This window comes from Bufo bufo, chromosome 1 (genome assembly GCF_905171765.1).
Source record: "Bufo bufo chromosome 1, aBufBuf1.1, whole genome shotgun sequence".
Taxonomy (NCBI): Eukaryota; Metazoa; Chordata; class Amphibia; order Anura; family Bufonidae; genus Bufo; species Bufo bufo.
This window is the reverse complement of record NC_053389.1, coordinates 162,067,729-162,094,502: the sequence shown is the minus strand read 5'-3', so window position 1 is coordinate 162,094,502 and position 26,774 is coordinate 162,067,729. Positions and strand designations below refer to the sequence as shown.

Genomic DNA, 26,774 nt, shown 5'->3' with positions numbered 1-26,774 from the left:
GTGTCCTGAAAATAAAAGCAATGTACAACCACTGATCAGTACTTGACAGTTTTTATGAAAATATTAAAGGGGTTGTCCAAGTTATAACACCTTATATAAAGTGATATAAATAAAAATAAATAAAGAGCACTGTAAATCTGAAGGTCAGCAATATACACATAAGCTAAGCAAGTTTTAGGCAAAAAAAAGGTTATATTTACTCATTTACCTAGTTCTGTTTTGGCCCCTTTGTTTACATGCAGTTGCAGAGCTGTGTGGGCGCGTAACAACAATCTATAAGGCCTCATGCACATGACCGTATTTGTGGTCTGCATCCGAGCCGCATTTTTTGCAGCTCGAGTGCGGACCCATTCACTTCAATGGGGCCGCAAAAGATGCGGACAGCACTCCGTGTGCTGTCCGCATCCGTTGCACCGTTCCGTGGCACCGCAAAAAAAAAAATATAGCATGTCCTATTCTTGTCCGTTTTGCAGACAAGAATAGGCCTTTCTACAATGGGCCACCCGTTCCGTAAATTGCGGAAGGCACACGGGCGGCTTCCTTTTTTTGCGGATCCGCGGTTTGCGGACTGCAAAAAAACGGCACGGTCGTGTGCATGAGGCCTAAGGGTGTTAAAGACTGCCTTTCCACTCCCCCTGTTCTGCAAGTGTAGTAAATTAAATTGCTGCCCTGAGTGAAATGTCTGGCTGCTGGGACACTTATGTTGTATGGGTGGGACTACAAGTACCAGCTGTATAGTACAATGACTTTGCTGATACACCCAATCTTCCCCCTACCTATTCTCGTGCAATGCTCTGCAGACAGCCAGCAGAAGAGTACAGAGGAGAGAACTCCTCCAGTCTTTGTCAGCTCTGTGTCTGCAGGGTGAGGAGGGAGGGAAGATCCTGTGCACAGCATTTGTCTTTTCAGTACCTGGAGAAAATGTTGCAGCTGCTCAGTACCTGAGGCAGAGCCTCCTGCCCCGAGTCTGTGCTGCTGATGGCAGAAGGGGTTAAAGTTTGCTAAAGAATCCAGTGAGGGGACACACAGGGGAGACAGCAGATCAGCAATGCAGGGGGCATGGCTTATCTATCCAACTAGCAACACCTTCACATTGAGTTTCCTGCACGGAGGGAGACCTGCTCCTTCAGGCTTGTGCACAAAACGTCATCAGAGCTGGGAAAGAAGCAGACGTCACAGGTCATGTGACGTCAAGCTAACTAGGTGAACGGGGGCCACTGTAGATGAAGTCTGAATTGAAAACCCCTTACATTTGCTTAGTTAGAAACATACAAAGAAACAAAAAATAACGGACAACCCCTTTAATCCCTTGCTATTTCCATTGCTGCAGCCCCAATCCTACATCTACAGACTGCATTGGTGGTGTAGCGCATGTCTCCACTACAGCCTGTAATCAGGAACCAGAAGACTGCAGAGCTGTAAAGAGTGGAGAAGTAAGCAGTAAGTACATATTCTTTTATAACATTTGAGGACACGGGGGGGTTATAACTCCAACAACCCACCTAAAAAGTTGAGTCACTCTAAACACAAACTGTGGGTTCATAAATCAGAGCCCTCCCAAATCACCAAAGAACCTCAGACCAATACATCAGTATAGCAACGTATTATATTAAAAATAGGCCCATATACAAAGCGGTCTTACAGATTCCAGGAGGCAGGCTGGTGAGTCAGTTGACAAGGTAGCAGCAGGGGCAAATACCTACACTATAACTGCCCTGTTAGCCTAAGCCACAGAGTGAAAGCCCAGAAAAGGGCGCCCATGTCAAGGAGGCTCTGAAAATATCAGTAGTGGGTGAACGATACATATTCCCCCAGAGAGGCAATCTTGTCTTATTGGATTTAGATCCCTTCTGGGAGACTATGCATCATCCCACACACTATGGAAATTTTCAGAGCCTCGTACACGTAGGCTATCACTTTGCGGCTTAGGGTACTTTCACACTAGCGATTTTCTTTTCCAGCATAGAGTTCCGTCACAGGGGCTCTATACCGGAAAAGAACTGATCAGTTTTATCCCCATGCATTCTGAATGGAGAGTAATCTGTTCAGGATGCATCAGGATGTCTTCAGTTCAGTCATTTTGACTGATCAGGCAAAAGATAAAACCGTAGCATGCTACGGTTTTATCTCCGGCAAAAAAAAACTGAAGACTTGCCCGAATGTCGGATACGGCCTTTTTCCCCTTAGGAATGTATTAGTGCCGGATCCGGCATTCAAAATACTGGTATGCCGGATCCGTCCTTACAGCCTGCGCAGACCGGTAAAAATGTGAAAAAAGATACAAGCCGGATCCGTCTGTCCGCATGAGAAGCGGAGTGACTGATCCGCTCTTGCAATGCATTTGTGAGACGCATCCGCATCACAAATGCTTTCAGTCACCTGCAGATCGGCGGACAGTTCCGACAACGGAACTGCCCGCCGGATCACACTGCCGTAAGTGTGAAAGTACCCTAAGTGCGAAAGTGTGAAACAGGGTGTTACAGCATGCAGAAGGGAGCAACAAGGAAAGTTTCTGCCCCACTGTTACTTTCAACAGGGTTACCAAACTACACCATGAACCAGTAAGACTGGTTTATACAAGATTTTCATGCATGCGGGGCATACTATAGCATTAATACATGGGTGTTGAAATTGGCACTATAAGGCTTAAGCTACCCTGATGCTAAAGGGAATGTGACATCAGAAAATGACCTATTGTTTAGATCACGTTTTTATGTTAAAATTTTTTAAAGAAATTTGGGTGGGGTTATTTTTTATTTTCCATGTCAATATCTATATGTAAACAAAAAGCATAAAATCCTGCAGTTTTCGTAGTGGGCACCAAGCCTAATAATAGGCGCCACTTCTTGGTCTGTACAGATCACTTCACTGCAGTTATCTGCTTATCATTACAGCCAGGTTTAGAATGACAGTAAGCACCTCTGTGTATAGATAATACATGATCCTTCATTTACAATAGACGATTGTCAAAGCTTTTCTCGTTGCTTAGTACAATGAATCACAGAGCATGCCTGGAAGACTCTCCCATAGACGTCAATGAGGTCCCCTCCTGACCACTGTGTCCATGGCCCATGTGGATGCTGTAAAGAAATTCTATAAACTCTTTCTAAATGCTGTTAAAGGGCTTGTCACCCCACTAAACTGTTTTTTTTATTTTTTGGTTACTTATAATCCCTATACTGCGATTTATGCATACATACTGTAATTAATCATTTTGGTTCTGCAGATTATGTTAAAAATGTACTTTTAAAATATGCAAATTACCTTGCTACCAGCAAGTAGGGCGGCTACTTGCTGGTAGCAGCCGCATCCTCCTATCCTAAAGACGCCCCCTCTGCATGTTGATTGACAAGGCCAGTGGACGGGATCTTTCTCTGCTGGCCCTGTTTGCATTCAAAATCTGGCGCTAGCGCCGTACCTGTCTTCAGTCGGCGCAGGCGCACTGAGAGGCGGACGCTTGCTCGACCGCTCCATCCTCAATGCGCCTGCGCATTGAGGATGGAGCGGCCGAGCGAGCGTCTGCCTCTGCCTGCGCCGACTGAAGACAGGTACGGCGCAGGCGCCAGATTTTGAATGCAAACAGGGCCAGCAGAGAAAGATCCCGTCCACTGGCCTTGTCAATCAACATGCAGAGGGGGCGTCTTTAGGATAGGAGGATGCGGCTGCTACCAGCAAGTAGCCGCCCTACTTGCTGGTAGCAAGGTAATTTGCATATTTTAAAAGTACATTTTTAACAATCTGCAGAACCAAAATGATTAATTACAGTATGTATGCATAAATCGCAGTATAGGGATTATAAGTAACCAAAAAAAATAACTGTTTAGTGAGGTGACAAGCCCTTTAAGAACAGCTCAAGATAGCTGCCCCCATAATCATGTTCAGAAAATAGAATAAATCCACAGTCAAAATAAAAACAGAAAAAAAAAAGAAAAAAAAACATATTTTGCTATATGGTTTTAGGCTACTTTCACACTGGCGTTTTGGCTTTCCGTTTGTGAGATCCGTTTCAGGGCTCTCACAAGCGGTCCAAAACCGATCAGTTTTGCCCTAATGCATTCTCAATGGATAAGGATCCGTTCAGAATGCATCAGTTTGCCTCCGTTCCGTCTCCATTCCGCTCTGGAGGAGGACACCAGAACACTGCTTGCAGCGTTTTGGTGTCCGCCTGACAATGCGGATGCAATTGGATCCGTCCTGACACACAATGTAGGTCAATGGAGACGGACCCATTTTCACTGACAGAATATGGTACAATTGAAAACAGATCCGTCCCCCATTGACTTTTAATGGTGTTCAAGACTGATCCGTTTTGGCTATGCTACAGTTAATACAAACGGATCTGTTCTGAACGGATGCATGCGGTTGTATTATCTGAACGGATGCGTTTGTGCAGATCCATGACAGATCCGCACCAAACGCGAGTGTGAAAGTAGCCTTAACTGGCAGAAAAAACATTGGTGACATTCCCTTTAACTTGTGTTTTTGGATTGTATATAGGACTATTTTTAATATCATATGTTGTTTGCTATACTGGTTCAATCCTGCAGTAGGCTAGCGTCATATGTTCTAGCATCCTGTCTGATTTCTCTTTCTTCAAACTGATCTGTTAACAGATCCTTGGATTTTAAAAGAGGCTTCCATTATTACAACTGTTCGGTTTCCATCAGGACGTGCGTTTTCTACAGGACGGACACAGACTGTCCAGTTGAACAACATGATCCCGACAAACTTTCTTATTTTGTACAATGCAAGTCTACAGCAAAAGGACAGCATCCTACTGTACCATCCTGTGTGATGTCCCTTTTCTTATTTTACATGATAGTCATTTTAAAAGGATGCTAAAAATGTATGTAAACCTAACTTTACACAGCCTATGTTATACTCCACAGCAGAGCCCTCTATTCCGCCATTGGAGTATCTGTGTACTTACAATACTTAATGTATCTTGCACAGATTCTGGGTTACAGCCTGCATTATTCTCCAGAGCTGCATTCACAATGCTGCTGTTGTTAGAAACAATCATGTCTGCTATTAGACACCTCCCCTCGGCTTAGCCAAGCTCCGATAAGGCAGCACTGCAGGTGACAATGCCATGGCTTGTGTGAAGAAAACACTTTACAGAATGCAAGTCCCCCCAGACGAAGCAATGCACAAACACAGAAGCAGGGAATACACCGACTGTCAGCAATGAAGCCTGCAGAATAGTAAGTACGCCTCTGGAGTATAAGGGTATGGCCACTGTGCAGCGGAAGATCTGGTCGAAATAGGATGTTGCAAAAAATACCTGCAACGGTCTGGTTTTCACTGCAGCCAGAGTCACAACAGCTGCTTTGTATTACAAAAGGCTGAAAACTGAAGAAAACCTGCAGCACAAAATGACCATGGACAGAAAACCCAAGAAAGACAAACTCGTGCACGTTGCAGGTTTTTTCTGCATCGTGTGGATGAGATCTCTGGAATCGCTTCCATTTTGCTGGTACTTTAAGTACTACGGATTTTCGACACGCAATTCCACTGCGGAGAATGTGCAGCAGTTATGCCATGTGTAAGTAATGTGGCGATTGTACACAGTGACTCCACCAGCAGAATAGTGAGTGAAGCTCTGGAGTATAATACAGGATGTAACTCAGGGTATGTAATGTATATACACAGTGACTCCACCAGAATAGTGAGTGCAGCTCTGGAGTATAAATCAGGATGTAACTCAAGATCAGTACAGGATAAGTATTGTATGTACACAGTGACTTCACCAGCAGAATAGTGAACGCAGCTCTGGAGTATAATGTAATATTTAACTCCAAATCAATACTGTATGTACACAGAGACTCTGCAGTTTATGTAATTGAATTCCATTTGTAAACTGTAAAAACGTATTTAGAGATGCTCTCATTCTGTGAGAAAAGGCACTAGGGACTTCCTTTACCTAGCAGCGCTCAGGAATTTAACATCTACGTAACCAGAAACCTTAAGCTCTGGTTTTAGAGGGTAAAAAAATGGACAAATATGTGACACTACGGTTCACACACCAAGAATTTGACTTCTCGTAAAATCATAGCGTGACTGGACGAGGAAAGGTCTTAACTGTTCCTCTGTGGAAAAACTAGCAATGGCAAAAAAAAGTAATACTTTAATGAATAATAATAAAATAAAGTGATATGGAAAATATGGCAAGACGGCTAAGAGTGGATACAGTACATCACAGAAACAAAGTCTTTGCAGGCAACACTGGCTGGAAATAGTAAAAACACTTAATGGGTATAAAAAAGTGATTATCTAAATTATATACAATATTATCTACCTGGGCTACGATGGCCTCCTGTTTTTGTCTCTCGACTTTGAACTTCATCATTCATTACTTTTCTAAGTCTGTTGTCAACACACAAATAGATATGTAAAAATGATATGTGAACAAAAAAAAAAAAAAAACAATTACAGTATTTCCATTTGAAAAATGAAAGTATAAGCTATGTCCAATGTGGAATGTACAGACAGCAATACATATCAGGGCTCTACAATAAAATTCTTTATAAAAACATCATTTGAACCCCCAAACATACAGTCCCCATTCTCCAAGGACAATGGTCTTCAGAAATAGAGTAGGGACCATTCTTCCGAATATCAGACAGGCATTACCCCCCCTCCTCCCCCTCCCTCAATAGACAAAACTCATTCACAGTTCGACAGCAAAACCCAGGCAAGAAAGGGGAAGGTGTCTGTAGAAGCCCAAGTCCTTATAAAGGACAAGATTCATTTGTTGAACTTTAAAGGGTACCCAATGGCTTTTTCCAGGCACTCTACTAAAGACCCGGCGGAAAGAAAATCTCTTTCCACCTCAACAAACTTGATGTAGATAGTTTTCGGGGATACCCCCGGCTCCACCTTACAGTTCTGCGCTAAGAATCCATTGATACTAGCCCACTCTTTGCTTTGGTTCTTGATGGTGGACTGGAAATGAAAGAACAAGCACTGCTGTAACGTTATGCTCTCGGCAATACCAAGGTAACAATAGTTGATTTTAGGAGTTACTGGGTCGGACTTCGAGGCAAGCCCTGTCGGAGACTCACAATTGCCATCATTGACTAAATCAACTACTGAATTGTCAGCTTTCTTCCTCAGTTCCTCATATCCAATGGCATAGAGACCCGGACACTTGGGGATCCCACCGGGTAAAAGGTACTGAACTAGGTCTCCACCAATGGGCTTTGAGTGAGCTATAGGAATCCAGTCGGTCTCCATGTGCAGTTCAAGACACCGGGCTTCGCTGATAGTAATTTCCAGAAATTTATAATACACATTTTTCCAATTCATTTTCTGTACTCTGGTCATAACCACCCGTCCCTCCGGCTTCTCGGGATTGAAGTACTCACGCAGCCGCTTTCCAAGTGGAACCTGTGAACTGATTTCCGCATAATGATAGCGAATATCCTCCTTCCATCTAGTGTTGTATCCAATGCCAAATATTGCCAGTTTGTTCGAGAGGTGCAACCTTGAAAAATCTGTCCAGCTTTGAAACAGCTCCCACTTGAGCTGGACGGACTCCAGAATGTGCATGATGGTCTGCAGCAGCTCTCTCTTCCTGAAAGTAAAACAGGTTTTATCGAAGGAGGTTTCGAGATTATAATCTGTGCAGAAAACAGACATGCGCCTTTAAAAATGGTTGGTTACGGAGAGGAGCCACTTTTTATGTTGGCAGGTCAGGTAAATGGTTGAAATACATGGCTTAAAGGGGTTGTGTCACTTCAGTAAAGAGCATTTATCATGTAGAGAAAGTCAATACAAGGCACTTACTAATGTATTGCGATTGTCTATATTGCCTCCTTTGCTGACTGGATTCATTTTTCCATCACATTATACACTGCTCGTTTCCACAGTTACAACCACCCTGCAATCCATCAGTGGTGGTCGTGCTTGCACACTATAGGAAAAAAAAAAGAGGTAGCCTATGTGTGCTCCCATGGTTCCGGCCACCAGAGAGGCTGACGCTTTTTCCTATAGTGTGCAAGCACGGCCACTGCTGGATTATAGGGTGGTCACAACTATGGAAACGAGCAGTGTATAATGTGATGGAAAAATGTCTCCAGCCAGCAAAGGAAGCAATATGGACAATCACAACACATTAGCAAGTGCCTTCTGTTAACTTCCTCTACATAGTAAATGCTATTTGCCAAAGTGACACAACCCCTTTAACCCCTCCGTGACCAAAACATTTTTTTCATTGTCGCATTTCAAGAACTATTATTTGTTTATTTCGATATAGCCACATGAGGGCTTGCTTTTTGTAAGACAAGTTTGTAATTTTTAATGGCAGTACAGTTGGGGTACACAACTTCCTTATTAACTCTGGGGATGGATTGAGAAAAAAAAAATAAAGAAAAACACGTCAATACGTCCCGCCACTAACTTTTTACATTATAAATTTTGCGTCATAAATAACACAATAACTTTATTCGCCTGGTCAGTACGATTACAGCAATACCAAAAACAGTGTTTCTTTTGCACAATAAAAACCCTTCAACAAATAAAATACTGTATAAATATTTTTGCATCACCACTTCCCAAGACCATTATCTTTTTTATTTTTCTTTATATGGAGCTGTCTAAGGACTTGTTTTTTCTATTTCTTTTTTTGTGGTGAATATTTAAAAAAAAATAAAAAAAAATAAGCATTTCTGGCATTGTTTTAGTGCATTCACCATGGGGTGATAATTGTATAGTGCACGTTGTTACAGATTCAGTGATACCAAATATGTGGAGGGGATTTTATTTTTGCTATTGTTTTCCATTGAATTTTTTTTTTAAATAAAACTAACTTTTTTTTACCACTTAGTCCCACAAGGTGACTAAGAGGCAATCTTCTGATCGCTTGTATAATACACTTTACTGACTATGCATCTACTCATCACTGCACAGAAGTGAAGGGCTTTGACAAAGCTGCCGTAAAAAGGCGGCAGCCTAGGGTAAGGCCCGTTAGTGACCACCATAAAAATGCCGTATTGGCGGTCAGTAATCAGTTAAACAATTGGCCACCACACACACACCCTCAAGGTTCTGTATACTTCACCTGAGCCACTAAACGATGGCATATTGGAAACTTTTCAGGTTGCACCTTTCTAATGTAACTGTTCTGTGCAGGAAAGCCATACAAGTAAACATCAAAGAATTTCTCACTTGTGTGCACCTCATGGAAAAGATATCCAGAGCAGATCACACTATTTCTCCCATTTGTGCCTGTAAAGCAGCAGTTCAATGCAGAAACCCACTCCCACAAAAATTCTCTGACCTGTTAGGCTACTTTCACACTTGCGTTCGGTGCGGATCTGTCTGGTATCTGCACAGACGGATCCGCACCTATAATGCAAACACTTGCATCCGTTCAGAACGGATCCGTCTGCATAACTGTTTTTTCAGATCTGAGTTTTCACATCGTGAAAACTCAGATCCGACAGTATATTCTAACACAGAAGCGTTCCCATGGTGATGGGGACGCTTCAAGTTAGAATATACTAAAAGAACTGTGTACATAACTGCCCCCTGCTGCCTGGCAGCACCCGATCTCTTACAGGGGGCTGTGATACGCACAATTAACCCCTATTAGGGGGGGGGGGCACCTTAGGGGTTAATTGTGCGGATCACAGCCCCCTGTAAGAGATCAGGTGCTGCCAGGCAGCAGGGGGCAGTTATTACACAGTTCTCAGTATATTCTAACTTAAAGCGTCCCCATCACTATGGGAACGCCTCTGTTAGAATATACTGTCGGATCTGAGTTTCACGATCTAACTCAAATCCGATGGTATATTCTAACAGAGGCATTCCCATGGTGATGGGGACACTTCAAGTTAAAATATACCATCGGATTGGAGAAAACTCCAATCCGATGGTATATTAATAGGGACTCCTGACTTTACATTGAAAGTCAATGGGGGACGGATCCGTTTGCAATTGCACCATATTGTGTCAACGTCAAACGGATCCGTCCCCATTGACTTGCATTGTAAGTCAGGACGGATCCGTTTGGCTCCGCATGGCCAGGCGGACACCAAAACGCTGCAAGCTGCGTTCGGGTGTCCGCCTCCTGAGCAGAATGGAGCCAAACTTTTGCATTCTGAGCGGATCCTTATCCATTCAGAATGCATTGGGGCTGTACGGATCCGTTCGGGGCCGCTTGTGAGAGCCTTTAAACGGAACTCACAAGCGGAACCCCGAACGCAAGTGGGAAAGTAGCCTTACAAAGGTACATGATGTAGTGAAGGTAATCTTCTTACTAGTGACTAATAACCTCCCTTCTGATCCTCAGCTGGGTCATGTGACCAGTACTCTGATCTCCAAATGACACAGGACAGGAAGTCAGTTACTTCTCTAGTCATTTCTATAAAATGGACATTGAGGCTCCCATAGGAATATATAGAGAAACTGAATTCCTGCCCACACAAGACATTGTGCCTGTTTGAGTCTCAGAGTTTGTCACATGACACATCTGAGGATCAGAAGGGAGGCTATAACTCACAAATACAGTCAATGGTAAGATTACCTTCATTACAGTTTACATCATGTACCTTTCTAACAGGTCAGAGAATAAACTTTTTTGAGGGAGAACTTCTTTAAGGGTGTTTGCCAAAGCTACATCAAAAGTGTTTCAGCATTTCATTTAATATTGTGTAGACAGCGATTTTAATAATTTTTGTAAAATACTTTATTATAAAAATATGTGTGTATTTAACAGAATGTATAGTGTCTTCTTAGCAACACTACATGAGCATTTCTATGGAGACCCCCCATCTTCAGCATATACTAAACATGGCAACGTGTAACAGAGAGGCAAGGTTTCTCAGCCTGCCTCTTTATTCCCTACACTAGCCCATGCCTCTTTACGTGTAGTCTACTATATTTCTGACCTGTCCATGCCTATCTAACTTTCTGCCAGCACTAATAGATGTGCTCATTTCTAGCTACCCTGCACTTCTCAGTGAGGGCAAAGAAGAGGGGAGCATAGGACTGCAGCGATGAACATTGACAGTAAGGCAAGTTTCACACTTGTGTTTACCGCTCCGGCAGAAGAGCAGCCTGCCGGAGATGTCTGGATTGGCACTGCCAGATGCTACCCAACACTTGCCGGCCCTACAACGGGGACTGGAGGCGATCCTGCAGCAATCCGGCAAACATTCTTAGAATCAGCCGCTTTTCTGCATATTTGCCGGGTTGCGGACAGATCTCCACCGGTGCCTATTAAAGTAATTGGGGCTGGACAGGGATGCTGTTGCTCAAGGCAATGCCAGAATGCAGAGAGAGACCTGGCTGGCAGTTCCCTGCTGAAACAGCCTGCCTGCAAGTGCGAAACAGGCTTTAGTGCACGGTTTCTGTACACCTGCTGATCAATGCAGTTCCATTCTCTCTTCTCTGTGCTCACTAATAAAGAAGTACAGATCCCCCATTAGCAGCTATAGAAGGAGAGATAAAAGGAGAAATGGGGCGTATTCCAACTTATGAGGAAAGTATGGGGTAAGGCAAAAAGTATTTTAGGAATAACGGGATTAATAAATATTTCACCTCTGTGGAACAATTCAGCACTTCATGAATTGAGTGGCCTGAATGGATTCTTACAGTGGAAAAATAAAGGAATATGGAACTTAGGCCATGTTTATTCTAATGGGATTTTAAAGCAATATCAGCAGCTGTGCTCTGATTTTGGGCTCCCCTCTTCACAGTTCTACAAGTATTTGCAGTTTAGGCATGCATTGGAAGATCAGTCTAAATCAGCCCCGGTGACGTTTGTATCCAATCAGACATTAAGCACAGTGGTTAATGTAGGATCAGTAAAGGGAGCGATCTCCATGGTATATCAAGCCTTGTTAGAAGACTTTCTTAAAGGATACCCCCTTAAAAATAAACAACATTGGGAAAGAGATGTGGGTGAAATTACGGATGAACAGTGGGAGGAGGTGTTAGGCCTCACCCCTAATTTATCTCTTAGCAAAGCGGCGCGGCAATCCCATTTGTATTTAATACATAGAGTGTACAAGACCCCGGTGTTTTTACATAAAATAGGTTGTAGAGATAGTCCGGCTTGCCCAAAGTGTGGAAGTGCTGAGGCAGATCTACTTCATATGCTGTGGACATGCCCCTCACTGACATCGTATTGGAAGGCTGTGATACACCTTGTAAATAAAGTATATAGTGCTAACCTTGCTCTAGACCCTAGGCTGTGCCTTTTAGGCATAATACCGGGGGATAGTTTACAATCTGTTATAGCCACTGGAATAGGGAGAATGCTATACCAGGCAAGGAAAATGTTAGCGGCAAAATGGATCCAATCAATACCTCCAGATATTTCAGAATATGTCGCTAAATTAAACATGGTGATCCGCTTGGAAAGGGGGGTATACCAAAAGAGGAAAAATCTGTCCAAATTTGAGGCGATATGGGGAAGCTGGATTGATAATTCTGGATGCTGCAGTCCTTGGTTGGCGCTTACAAGAAGTTTTCTGTGTGCTAGGTGTATTGAGTGTGGAAGATAAATGCGATTCCGCAGTAAGTACGAGGTGGGGGAGAGTCCACAGTGGTTGATATACGTGAGGTGTGTATGCCAAAACTGGTTGCTTATCGACCTAAAGGGAGTTGGGATATGGCTGAATGTGGATATGGACACTTGAGGAAGATACTATATGGGTATATAGGTGTTTGGAGGATAGAGTTGGGCGATGGATTATTAATGAATATTGCGGTGCCGACACCCCAGGGGAGGAGATGGAGAGATTGATATAAATAGGTCCTGCTTTTGTAGGGTTGGGGCTACTCGTTAATGGGTGGTTTTATTAATGGCCTTAAAAGATGTCTATATTATATGTCTTTATGCTTGGATGTATGATTTGACTAGGCAGCCATTTGTTTTGTACTATGTTTATTATTTATGTCTGACAATGGAAATTCTTTTTGTCAACAAAACATGACATAATGATGTTAAAAAGACTGAAAACTGATAATAAAGAGTTATCTGATTAAAAATAAAGAAGTACAGGGAAGCAAGAAATAAGCAAAGCTGCCAACGATCAGTGCAGCACGTCAGACAGGCAGGGACAGGTTTGTAGTAGGGTACGTATGGGGAAACAGGAGCTGGGGGGAGAAGAGGCAGGCTGAAAAGCCTTCCTCTGTATGTTACAGTATTTAGCATTACTAAAGAGATAATTTACATGCCATTTTCTAAATAGACAAACATTGCCCTAATTATATAACAAATTATTCAAATCCTGGTCCCTACTCAGTATTTATGTAATTATATATATATATATATTTTTTTTTTTTTGAAATGACAGGTATATTTTAAAAGCACAGCAATTGTTTACACTCCGTGCATAAAAAACTATGATGAGGCAATAAACCCAGCCAAAATGTAGACCAGGTAGACGTAAAAAAAAATTGCACAAAATGTATCACATTGGCTCATGCTGGATGATACACAAATTATACCACTTATGTCAAAAGTGTCTCACCAACTGCATGCTTTACTAACAGTGTTTTAGGAGAAGCTCTAAAAAGTGTATATTTTATTCCAGCTTAGGTTCACTAACAAAAGTCAGCAATAGCCATTTCTATTGCCGAGAGACAAACCAATGTTACCCCAAAACTGTGCGTCTCCAAGATGCAAACTAAAGGCATCATCTTTTCAGTACTTACTGTAGATCCTCTGCAGGTTCTTTATTCTTTGGAGGTCTTTTAGGAATACTGATTTCTTCTGAAAGAAAAAAAAGAAAAAGGATTTAGAATCTCACAAAAGCAGGGTCATTCATAAGATAGCATAACAAAGGTGCGGATTTTGTTGCAAAAAAGATAGCGGATATGCTGTAGATTTGCAGCAGGTTTCACCCTCTGCATTGCGAAGTGTGAAATCTGCGTCACATAAATTGACATGCTGTGGGTTTATGCTATGTACGGCTGTACCCTTAAAAGGGTTGTCTGAGATAATTAAAAATCCTGGATAAGCCCTCCAATTGCCCGACATAACAAATGAAATTATACTCACCCCTTTTCCAGGTCCGACGACATTATGGTTTGCGGCATTTGATCACTGCAGCCAATTAATGGTTAGACCACTGAGGACAGTGCTTGACTACAGTGGTCATGTGCTATATTACTGCCGTATGTAAAAAGCAGAAGGATTAGGCACAGGAGAAGGGGCGACTATAACATTTGCTATTTTAGGCAATTAGAGGGCTTGTCCAAGACTTAATTATCTCGGACAACTCCTTCAACGAGAGTTCAAACACAGCCAAAAAATAATAATAACTAGCAGCTGATTTTAATGTGGATTAGTAAATACAGCTAAACCGCAGCATAAGCATGTTGCTAGTTGGAAAATTTCCAGCATGTACTCAAATCTGCAATGACTTAAGCAACAGTCAAAAGCAAAAAAAATATATTTTTTTAAAAAGTTTGTGTGAAATCTTTGAAAGTATCAGTGACAGAACTGGGCTCTGAGCTGAGATCACAATGTGCAATGCAGGCATGAAAAGTGTGGGAACGGCGCTCTACAAGGAAACAAAGTAGAGTTCTAACAGCTTCGGTCAGCAGTTTATGGAGGCAACTTACACTGCCATAAACATCCCCTGTAAGCTGCTGACATGCCTCCTGGCTGCAGGTACAGGTTAACTTTATTTGTATATATCTGCAAAAACTACTCATCTAAGGCAAACATTTTCCCCATTTAATAAAAATCTGCTTAAAGAGGACCTTTCACCGATTCTTACCCTATGAACTAAGTATACATACATGTGGAGCGGCGCCCGGGGATCTCTCTGCACTTACTATTATCCCCGGGCGCCGCTCTGTTCTCCTGCTATGTCCTCCGGTATCTCCGTTCCCTAAGTTATGGTAGGCGGAGTCTGCCCTAGCGCTGGCCAATCGCATTGCAGAGCTCACAGCCTGGGAGAAAATAACCTCCCAGGCTGTGAGCTCTGCGCTGCGATTGGCCAGCGCTAGGGCAGACTCCGCCTACCATAACTTAGGGACTGGTATCTCCGCCTACTATAACTTAGTGAGCGGAGATACCGGAGGACATAGCGGGAGAACGGAGCGGCGCCCGGGGATAATAGTAAGTGCAGAGAGATCCCCGGGCGCCGCTCCACATGTCTGTATAGTTAGTTCATAGGGTAAGAATCGGTGAAAGGTCCTCTTTAACGTTCCACTTGGGCATGTCTTCTGAAGAAAACCTCCTCATGCAGTATGAGATCGTAAGGACATCATAGAAGGGGGTTGGGACAGCAAGTATTAGTCAGTTTTTTCTCTCATTCTAATAGTGCCACTTTTTTGTTATGAAATCCAACTCTGAGAACCCCTTTAAACAATTTATGTAACAGAATATAAAAAATAATCACGGGGGAATAACAGTACAGTACCATCATTAGGGGGACACGGCGCAGGCTGCTTCTGGACCACCCAAGGTGCTAAAAAACAAAATAAATATACACAAAATAAAAAATAAAATAAACACCTTGTGTGAATGCTCAGAATGGTGGAAGTCTCACCAGTAAAAACCCCTACACAACTCCAGTGATGATACGCAGGCGCACAGCTCATTCACTACAGTTATCAGAGCAATGGCTTAGGCTACTTTCACACTAGCATTTTTGCCTGATCCGGCAGGGTTCAGCAAAAACGCTTCAGTTACTGATAATACAACCGTTTGCATCCGTTATGAACGGATCCAGTTGTATTATCTTTAACATTGCCAAAACTGATCTCCATTGAAAGTCAATGGAGGACGGATCCGTTTTCTATTGTGGCAGCAGAGAAAACGGATCCGTCCCCATTGACTTGCATTGGGGGTTATGACGGATCTGTTTTTCCCAGGATGCAAAATAAAACAAGTTGCTCTCCGGTCTGGGAATGCAAATAAACAGAACGCATTTTGGAGCACTCTGTTCAGTTTTGTCCCCATTGACAATGAATGGGGACAAAACTGAACCTTTTTTTTCCCGGTATTGAGCCCCTATGACGGAACTCAATAACGGAAAACTAATACTAGTGTGAAAGTACCCATATACAGCAAAAATAGCGGGATAAATCTATGTGCTGTTAAATACTTTTACGCTAAAAAGTACAAAAGTATTATAGCCGTTATAGCAGGGGGGGGGGGTAGCCAATAAAGGTATCACTGTTATAATACTTTCGTACGCAAAAGTGTTTAACATGACAGAGTAAGAGAGTAATGTCTTGTAATCAGCCATGTATAACCACGTCTATCACAAGACCAGGGCTGTTTTTTTACCCGTCAGACCTAAGCAATGAAGGATGAACTTCTTAATGGAGAAGATACCCAACACTGAATTAGGCTTTCATTTGGACATGTGTTTCTAACCTACCTGTTCACCTCTGACAGACATCACCATAGGTGACCATGAGGACAATGACACACAACCTATATTACTTTTATAGAAGTTACAGAAATTTAAATGAGATGTGAAAAACAGAACCACAGTACTGGATCATCATTATCTGGTCAAAACTATATATCTGACAACAGTGCCAATGAGCTTTCCAAGGGTCCTGAATGGCAATCAGCCAAGTCATGACTTGACTAAGGCCTCATGCACACGACCGTATGTATTTTGCGGTCCTCAAAAAATGGATCCGCAAAAAATACGGATGACGTCCGTGTGCATTCTGTATTTTGCAGAACGAAACAGCCAGCCCCTGATAGAACAGTCCTATCCTTGTCCATAATGCGGACAATAATAGGACATGTTCTATTTTTTTGCGGAACGGAAATACGGACTTAGGCTACATGCACACGACCGTGTGCCCCCCGTGGCCGTATTGCAGCCCCCATACAGCGGGTCCGCAATACACAGGCACCGGCCGTGTGCATTCCGCATCACGGACCCATTTACTTGAATGGGTCCACAATCACAGAGATGCACAACGGAGGCACGGATCGGAACCCCACTGAAGCACTACGGAGTGCTTCCATGGTGTTTCTGGTCGTGCCTCCGCAACGCAAAAGAGTAGTGCATGCACTACTTTTTAGCGGTGCGGACCGTCCGATGCAGATCACGGACCCCATTCTGCATGCAGCTGCCCCACGGTCTGTGCCCATGCAACACGGAACGGACAAGGAATGAAAATACGTTTGTGTGCAAGAGGCCTAAACCATGCTTAGCAGTGTGGAGCCTTGAAAAGCTGAGTGACTATCACTGAAGGACAGGCTGTAGCAGACATACTGCTTTGTAATTTAGATGTCTCAAAGCTGACCTGAATTTTTCGTAAGGGTATGTTCACATGGACCAGTTGAGGTGCAGTTAAAACTAGATTGGAACCGAAATGGGAATAAATGCTGCATTTCTGCTCCATTTTTCAACTTAGATGCAGTTGTTAAATGCGAAGCACAATTATTCAACATGTTTGACGACCTGTAAAAACCCCAACCACACCACAAAAACCCATTCAATTTTTCAATACCACACCACAACCACTGGATGTTTTAACAAAATGGTGAGGCATACTATGCCACAAGCAGGTAGTATTCTAATGTTAGAGTATCTGCACCTTTTAGTGCAGCCTTAAAGGGTTTGTCCCACCGTAACAACTTATCCCCAATCCACAGGATAGGTGGAGGTGCAACTGATAGGACCTTCCCATCAAATTACAAGAATGAGGTGCCCGAGTCCCCACAGTGAAAGAAGCAGCGGTCATGTACGTGCGCTGCTGCTCCATTCCACCCGATGGGACTGCCAGAGATCGAGCACGGTACTCTGCTTTGCTTTAGAAATGCCATCTCACATCTAACCACCCACTCCAACACCACATAGGAGTCCCACCAATCAGATACTTATCCCTTATCCTGTAAATAGGGGATTGGTTTTTATGGTGGGACAACCCTGTTAAATCTGAATGGATAAACAGTTTAAGAGCTTTGTTCTACAGGGGAAAGACGGAACGTCTTAATGTGTACAGTGGCTCCAATCAAAGACAAAATGTACACTGTTTTGTACAAGCAAAATACATTTCATTCAGAGTCATTAAGACAAAACACTCAGGGGGAGATTTATCACTCAGTGGCGTTAATTCACAGGTGCAACTTCTGTAAAATTTGTTGCATCTATCCCTAAAGGGGGTGTGGAAAATTCATCTTCATTTACACCAGTTTTCTGGAGCAAATGAAGCAAAAAACCTACAGCAGCTCTATGCGGTCATAGATTTCTGTTTAGGCACACGGACTGCCGGAGGATGTGCCTAATTTATGACAAAGCACGCGGCTTGTCATAAATTAGGCACATTCCTCCAGCAGTACAGGGGATATCAAGACTAGCTCAGAAAGCATTATTCTTGATAAATCTCCCCCTCAATATTACAGTGTGAAACTTAAATGAAGTCTGGCTGCAGCTTTGACTGTGCAACAGCGCAGGCTGCTTCTGGACCAATGCCTTGGGTTTTCTTCCATCATGCCTGGTTTTTCAGAACACTATACAGTCACTTTACATCTGTTTCTAAGACAGCAGGGAGACCACCCATACGGCTTTTACTGCAGCTCCTAGAAGGATTGGCATCAAGTCTTCCCCAGACTTCAGAAGAAATATAGGAACATGGAAGCCGATACTGTATTACTAAGCAGGTTTACTGTTCAGGAGTCTGGGAAAGCCAGATGCCAGCTCAAGGACAGGCGGGAAGATGTTCTTCCACCTCTATGGCTCAGAAACACGACTTACAGAGGATATTGACCCTTTACATAAAACAGACATTGGTGGGATCCACCTGCCAAACCTCACCTGGCTCCTCCGACCTCTTCCCAATTTCTTCCACTGCCTCATTGCCTCCACTGAAGACTCCACACTGCAGCTCTCCCCGTGTGTGTAGCTCGCTCGCATTGCGGTATGGCGCAGGTGTCAAGTATGAAATGTTAGCCTTTTCTACCCCTGTGCAAGCGTGAGAATGTTTTATGCCATTTGTTGATATCTAGACTCCAATAATCGAATAATATTTAGGGGATATATACATATTTATACAATTTTAATGAACAGCTAAAGTAAACCTATAACTGGAGGCGGATACTCAACATCTCACCTGGGATCTTATGAAGATTGGATCTCAGGTAAAGATCACACACACCGCTAATACAGTGTAATGCAAGATAGCTCCAACTATAAGGTTTTATTTAGTAACTAGTACCTTACCCAAATCCTCTCCGGGAAAGCCCTGGACCTCCTGGCTGTGGTTCGCCCAGTCCTCTTGGGAATAGTCCTCCATGGTGCTGCCATCCGACTCCATCTCTTGGTATAAGCCGCTACTGTTAATAAGCACAGGTTGACATGGCTGTGTGTCCCATCCCCCTTGTCCGAAAACTCGCTCCAGCTGCTCAAATGTGTAGCTGCTCTTCCGTTTTCCAACACCGCGCTCTTTTACCCGACTGTAGCATCTGCGGAGAGTCTGGAATAACACAGGTAAATACATAAACCTGGTGCTGGAGAATTAGATCCTGTCAGTCAGTATGGCATAAAACTGGTATTTTCTTAAATAACACAACTCATCCATAGTCTCCATGACCTAAAAAAAAAGCGCACTTCTCACGTACCTTCACCCTCAGAAACCTACAGAGCTGTTACCGCTAAAGATGTATTAACACGACAATATGTATTTTGCGGTCCGCAAAACGTGGATAAAAAAATAAATCTGCTTGTGTAACATCCGTTTTTTTTTTTCCGGATCCATTGTAATAGTGCCTATCCTTGTCCTCAAAACAAACAAAAATTGGACAAGTTCTAACTTTTTTGTGGGGCTGCGGAATGGACATACAGATGTGGACAGAAAAAACGTGTACCGTCCATATTTTTTGAGGACCCATTGAAATAAATGGGATGACATCCTATCCGCAAAAAAAGGTGGATCGGATGTGGAGCAAAAATACGGTCGTGTGAATGGGGCCTAAATGTTCTACACCAGAGATCAGCAACCTCCGGCATTCCATCTGTTCTGAAACTACAAGTCCCAGAATGCTTCATTCACCTCTATGGGAGTTACAAGAACAGCCAAGCAAGTGTGCAAGCTGGGAGTTGTAGTTTCACAGCAGCTGGTTTGCCGAAGATTGCTGACCCCTGTTGTATACGTTTCTGGGGAAAACAGAAATCATAGCAAAACCATGGTGTGAACAAATGGTGATCAGATCTCATGGAAATAAATAAATGCTGCAACATGTAATGCATGTACAGCTTAAAGGGCATGTCCAGAATTAGAACAACATAGCTGCTTTCTTCCAAAAATTTCACCACCCCTGTCCATGAGGCATGTCTGGTATTGCAGCTCGGCTCCATTGGAGTAAACAGGCAGAGCAGCAATACTACACAAACCTATGGACAGGGGTGGTGCTGTTTTGGAAGAAATAAGCCATGTTGTTCTAAAAACCACAAGCAAGCTGCAATGGTTGTGTGCAAATCACTAATTTCATCGCAGTGTATGATGCAGTGCTCCAGACTAAAAAAAAAATACCTAGTAGCCATTGGCTCCTAAACTGAAAAATTTAGGAGCCAAATCAAATTTTTAGTCGCCAAATCGAAAGCGAATCAAAATTTTGGTATCGTGACAACGCTACGCCGATCAGATCGGCGTAGGGTTGTTTCGATACCAAAATTTTGATTAGCTTTCGTCACCATAAATAGCGCGCAAAAAAATATAAAAAAAAACACAAAAAAAAAGCTGCCGTGCATTTCATGAAACGTTCGGCCCATAATAGAACAGTCCTATCCTATTTTTTGGGGGGACTAAAAAATGGCGAATGCTCACCGCATAGGAGATATTTTTTAATAATTTAGCAGCGCTATGTAATATATTTATTTATTTATTGTTTAAATACTTTATATGTAAAATTGGGAAAGAGGGATTTAAACTTAATATTTTAGGGTACTTCCACACTAGCGTTTTTCATTTCCGGCATAGAGTTCCGTCCTAGGGGCTCTATACCAGAAAAAAACTGATCAGTTATATCCCCATACATTCACAATGGAGAGTAATCCGTTCAGGATGCATCAGGATGTCTTCAGTTCAGTCATTTTGACTGATCAGGCAAAAGATAAAACCGCAGCATGCTACGGTTTTATCTCCGGCGAAAAAAACTGAAGATTTGCCTGAATGCCGGATCCGGCATTTTTCCCCATAGGAATGTATTAGTGCCGGATCCGGCATTCAAAATACCGGAATGCACCCGAACTGAATCCGGACCCATTCACTTCTATGGGGCTGTGCACATGAGCGGTGATTTTCACGCATCACTTGTGTGCTGCGTGAAAATCGCAGCAAGCTTTATATTGTGCATTTTTCACGCAACGCAGGCCCCATAGAAGTTAATGGGGCTGCGTGAAAATCGCAAGCATCCGCAAGCAAGTGTGGATGCGGTGCGATTTTCACGCACGGTTGCTAGGATGAAAGTCTATTCACTGTATTATTTTCCCTTATAACATGGTTATAAGGGAAAATAATAGCATTCTTTAATACAGAATGCTTAGTAGAAGGTCAATATAATAAACATTATATACACCCCAGTATAATAAACATTGGTGGCGCAGTGTGCTCCCCCCCCCCCCCCCCAACACCCCAGTATAATAAACATTGGTGGTGCAGTGCGCCCCCCCCCCCCCCAGTATAATAAACATTGGTGGCACAGTGGGCCCCCCCAGTATAATAAACATTGGTGGTGCAGTGGGCAGTGCCAATGAGGGTTAAAAAATAAAAAAATAATTAACTCACCTCCTCCAATTGATCGTGTAGCAGCCGGTCTCCTGTTCTTTCTTCAGGACCTGTGGTGACATCACTGTGCTCATCACATGATCCATCACCATGGTAATGGACCATGTGATGAGCTCAGTGACGTCACCACAGGTCCTGAAGAAAGAACAGGGGACCAGCAGCTACGCGATCAATTGGAGGAGGTGAGTTCATATTTATTTTTATTTTTTTAACCCTCATTGGCACTGCCCACTGCGCCACCAATGTTTATTATACTGGGGGGGGGGGGCGCACTGCGCCACCAATGAAGATAACTGAGCTGTTAATACAAATACAGGAGGCGGGTGCTGAAATCAAATAGCCGGCACCCAACCTCTATGACAGGGAGCTGCGATCCTATGCAGTAAACCCCTCAGGTACCGCTCCCTGTCATAGAGGTCGGGTGCCGGCTATTTGATTCCAGCACCCACCTCCTGTATTTGTATTAACAGCTCAGTTATCTTCATTGGCGGCGCAGTGGCCACAGCCCCTCCTCCTGTCTCTCTTCTTATTGGCGGCGGCAGCACAGGGGGAGGGAGAGACTCCTCCACTGCGCTGCTGAGAAGAACATCGGCGGCAGAGAACTATCAGCTCCTGTGCCCGCCGCTGTATTGAGCAGAGCTGCAGCGGCGGGTCTAGTCGCAAATGGCGACAAGACTAAAAAGTCTTGTCGCCATTTGTGAATTCTAAGTCGCATTGGCGACCATTTTGGTCGCCATCTGGAGCCCTGTGATGGCAAACTGGCTTGGGTTTTTGTTGACATTCATGTCACGAGCACCAATGTCACCACACTGCCAATGTGATGCCACAATGCAATACAGCGATCCCGATATCACATGACCAAATACACTGTGTAGTCCTAGCCTAGAAGTAGCCCGAGACTAGATGCATCGGGGAGCAGTCACACATAGCAGCTGCTGCAACGCATCCCAAAGCATCAGGGAGGCGCAGAAAAGTGACAAAAGTAGCCGTGTTGTGTGCGTCAGCATCCTTACACACTACATAGAAAGCAGCAGACATGGAGCAAGTCAGCTGGTTCTGCCACAGTGTAACCTGCCCCATACATTAAAGAGCAGTAATGAAAGTGACCCGCCAAATCAAACACATAAATCAGTGTACAGTAAAGAAACCAGGTAGCCTCAGGCTACCCTACGCACAGAAGCCCAGATTTACTCATGCGAGTGCTGCTAGACCTTGCTGTAAACTGCGCCAACATTGGGTGCCTTTTGACACACTTATCAGGTCATTTATCAAACTGGTGTAAAGTAGAACTGGCTTAGTTGCCCATAGCAACCAACCAGATTCCACCTTTCATTTTCCAAAGTAGCTGTCCAAAATGAAAGGAGGAATCTGATTGGTTGCTATGGGCAACTAAACCAGTTCTACTGTACACCAGTTTGATAAGTTACCCCATTAGTTTTGGGAACAATCTCTGCTCCTTGCTTGACTAGGGGATGCAGCTTACTGGAAAAAGAGTTGTGGCCCAAGATGCAACAATATGCACAACAAACCTGTTTCTTCTTGTCACATATTAAAGGGGTTGCTGACCCCTAGAAATATTTTCTAAAGAGCCCCCCAGCGGGAATCATAGTTACCTGATCCTTGCTGCTGGGTTCCGGCTCCATCACTTTTTCTCAGGAGGACAGGTCTGGGGTCTCCCTGGGTCAACATCCAGTTTGACATGGGTCACATAGCTGCTGCAGCGGTGACGTTACTCCCATGTCACTGGGTCACATGGTGCAAACGTAACATGTCACCGCTGCAGCTGCCACGTGACCCACATCAAACCAGATGTTGATGCAGGGAGACTCAGGACTTTCAGCACCTGAGGGGGGGGGGGGGGGGGGATGCAGCTGGAACCAGTCGGCGGGGAACAGATAAAGTATAATTCCCACCGTGGCCTGGACCCCTTAAAGCTAATCAGTAGGTAATATAAAGTCAGAGAAAAGTGTCTATCCCCGCACCACATCTATCCTCCAGCCTGACCCCGGTGAGGATAAATCTGCTGCAGGTCTAGGCGGCCAGGATAAGTTTACGCCAAGAGACACTTCTCCCTGAGTAGATGCAACCAGGCTATGGAACGAAAAAAAGGCGACAGCAGCTTTCAAAGGGAGGGCACCGGGTTCATCTATGTATAGTCAGAGGTTTACTTTAATATGTAATACAGAGCATCCCTGCAGGATAATAATATATACAGCTAACACTATACAATCTATATACCAACCCCATAACATAAACCTGTATAACACAAAATCATAGATGGCCAGTCATAGATGATATCCCAAAAATGACGAACTGCCATCAAGTCACACATTGACCACTCAGCAGACACCTACAAACATATGGGGTCATTTATCAAACGGGTGTAAAGTAGACCTGGTTAAGGCTGTCACATCCGCGTTTTCAATTCTGCTATTGAGATCCGTTATAGGATCTCAATAGCAGAAGAAAACGCTTCAGTTTTGTCCCCATTCATTGTCAACGGGAACAAAACTGAACGAAATGGAGTGCACCAAAATGCAATCCGTTCGGTTGCGTCCCCATCGCGGACAGAATAACGCAGCAAGCAGCATTTTTCTTTCCGCGATGTGGTGCGGAGCAAGACTGATCCGTCCTGACACACAATGTAAGTCAATGGGGACGGATCTGTTTTCTCTGACACAATAGAAAACGGATCAGTCCCCCATTGACTTTCAATGGTGTTCATGACCGATCAGTCATGGCTATAGAAGACATAATACAACCGGATCTGTTCATGACGGATGCATGCAGCTGTATTAGGGCTCTTTCACACTTGCGTTCTTGTCTTCCGGCATAGAGTTCCGTCGTCGGGGCTCTATGCCGGAAGAATCCTGATCAGGATTATCCTAATGCATTCTGAATGGAGAGAAATCCGTTCAGGATGCATCAGGATGTCTTCAGTTCCGGAACGGAACGTTTTTTGGCCGGAGAAAATACCGCAGCATGCTGCGCTTTTTGCTCCGGCCAAAAATCCGGAACACTTGCCGCAAGGCCGGATCCGGAATTAATGCCCATTGAAAGGCATTGATCCGGATCCGGCCTTAAGCTAAACGTCGTTTCGGCGCATTGCCGGAGCCGACATTTAGCTTTTTCTGAATGGTTACCATGGCTGCCAAGACGCTAAAGTCCTGGCAGCCATGGTAAAGTGTAGCGGGGAGCGGGGGAGCAGTATACCTACCGTCCGTGCGGCTCCCCGGGCGCTCCAGAGTGACGTCAGGGCGCCCCAAGCGCATGGATCATGTGATCACATGGATCACGTCATCCATGCGCATGGGGCGCTCTGACGTCATTCTGGAGCGCCCCGGGAGCCGCACGGACTGTAAGTATACTGCTCCCCCGCTCCTACTATGGCAACCAGGACTTTAATAGCGTCCTGGGTGCCATAGTAACACTGAACGCATTTGGAAGACGGTTCCGTCTTCAAATGCTTTCAGTACACTTGCGTTTTTCCGGATCCGGCGTGTAATTCCGGCAAGTGGAGTACAAGCCGGATCCGGACAACGCAAGTGTGAAAGAGGCCTTATTGTAACAGAAGCGTTTTTGAAGATCCATGACGGAAAGTAGCCTTAGTTGCCCAGAGTCCACCTTTCATTTTTGACAGCTCCTTGCTATGGGCAACTAAGATAGTTTTCCTTTACACCAGTTTGATAAATGAGCCCAATAGTTTTCTTATATCATGGCTGCAGGTCATCATATATAAAGCAATAGTAACACGCTATATACACTGATGTATAGGGCTGCTCCAAGTAGACATACACATATAAGAGCGATCATCAGATGTCACACAATTACACCCTGTCAGGCCGCCTGAGCTTATAGAGCCTATAACATCAGGGATGCAGCATGCTGTAGATTGCAGAGCAGGGAGGATGGGGGAGATGGAGATCTATGGAGGACAGACAGCCAATCAGATGCCAGCTCCCATTTCTCACAGGCTCCTTACAACATGACAGCCTCGCGCTGATTGGCTGCTGAGGGACGTTGCTCCTCTCTTGCTGAAGCTGTGACAGGTCCTACCCCCCCCCCCCCCCCCACCCCATTGTGACCAGACCAGGCGCTATTTGTGCCCCTCAGAGCATGTGCGGTGTGTAAGCCCTGCACTCACGTCCTCTGTAGGAGGCAGCCGTACATCATGCATGCAGAGCGGTGTGTGACATGTTGTGGTGGGGGAGGTGGGCACACAAAGCCCGTGGAAAGAAGGGGGAGGGGTAATGGCGGGGCCGCAGTGTGAGGGGCACACGATGGCTGCGGCCACTCTGCACGGAGGCAGTTACCTTCATACGTTCCCGGCACTGGCTTGGCGTGCGTTCATAGCCGAGCTCGGCCAGGGCCCGGGAGACCCGGTCGTACATGGCGGGCCCGGGCGCTTTGGTCCCGAAGATGGTACCGGCGCCCTCGAGCTGCTGGTACCGCGCCTCCACCAGCCGCTCGTTTCCCCACACGGCGATAAGTGCGTTGGTCTCGGCCGGGGTCCAGGACATGCCGCGGCAGGCTGTGGAGAAGGACACGGATGGAGAGGCCCCGCTCAGGCCCGCCGGGGCCGCCCCGCCGCCTGTCACACCGGCGCTGAGAGGGGATGAACGGCTTGGGGTGGACGGGTTGGATAAGGAGCGGTTCCCATCGCTGAGCCCGGGGGAGGGCGGCGATAAAACCTCGCTCTTCGGAATTTTTAGACAAGACGAAGCCTCGGACGGAAGCTCCGAATTACAGGGCGCCGCCATCTTCCCCCTTGTGTGCGGCCGGAAGTGACATAGGATCAGGGGGCGGGGCCGCAAGAGCTGCCATACAGGGACGCTGGGTGTCAGCGAAAAGAGGCGGGAAACAGGATTGGAGGCTGTAGTGTCATTACCTGACAGGATAACTGTCACAGAGCTGCAGTACAGCCGCCGGGTATAACGGGGATTCATCCGGGGCCTCAGTGTGCGCCTGTATCCCTGCATGTGATCTTATACCCTGCTTCACATAGCAAGCGTGCTCCGAACGTGTACCTCAGTCACCATGTGCTTATTCTC

At 44.7% G+C, this 26,774-nt stretch overlaps 1 protein-coding gene across 3 annotated transcripts; it reads right to left on the bottom strand.

The window, feature by feature from the left end:
• Positions 1 to 6,374: 6,374 nt before the first annotated feature.
• MSANTD2 (Myb/SANT DNA binding domain containing 2) lies at positions 6,375 to 26,495 on the bottom strand. 3 transcript variants are annotated; one of them, XM_040431167.1, is made up of 6 exons: positions 26,037 to 26,495; positions 19,161 to 19,413; positions 18,756 to 18,902; positions 15,387 to 15,434; positions 13,669 to 13,726; positions 6,375 to 7,576 (listed from the first exon to the last, which is right to left on the bottom strand). In XM_040431167.1, the coding sequence occupies exons 1-6, from the start codon at positions 26,481 to 26,483 to the stop codon at positions 6,748 to 6,750; spliced, it is 1,782 nt and encodes a 593-aa protein (XP_040287101.1). In that variant the 5' UTR covers positions 26,484 to 26,495; the 3' UTR covers positions 6,375 to 6,747. The 3 variants fall into 3 exon arrangements, with proteins under 3 accessions (XP_040287101.1, XP_040287111.1, XP_040287118.1); XM_040431177.1 differs by lacking the exon at positions 18,756 to 18,902; XM_040431184.1 differs by lacking the exons at positions 15,387 to 15,434; positions 18,756 to 18,902.
• Positions 26,496 to 26,774: the final 279 nt, after the last annotated feature.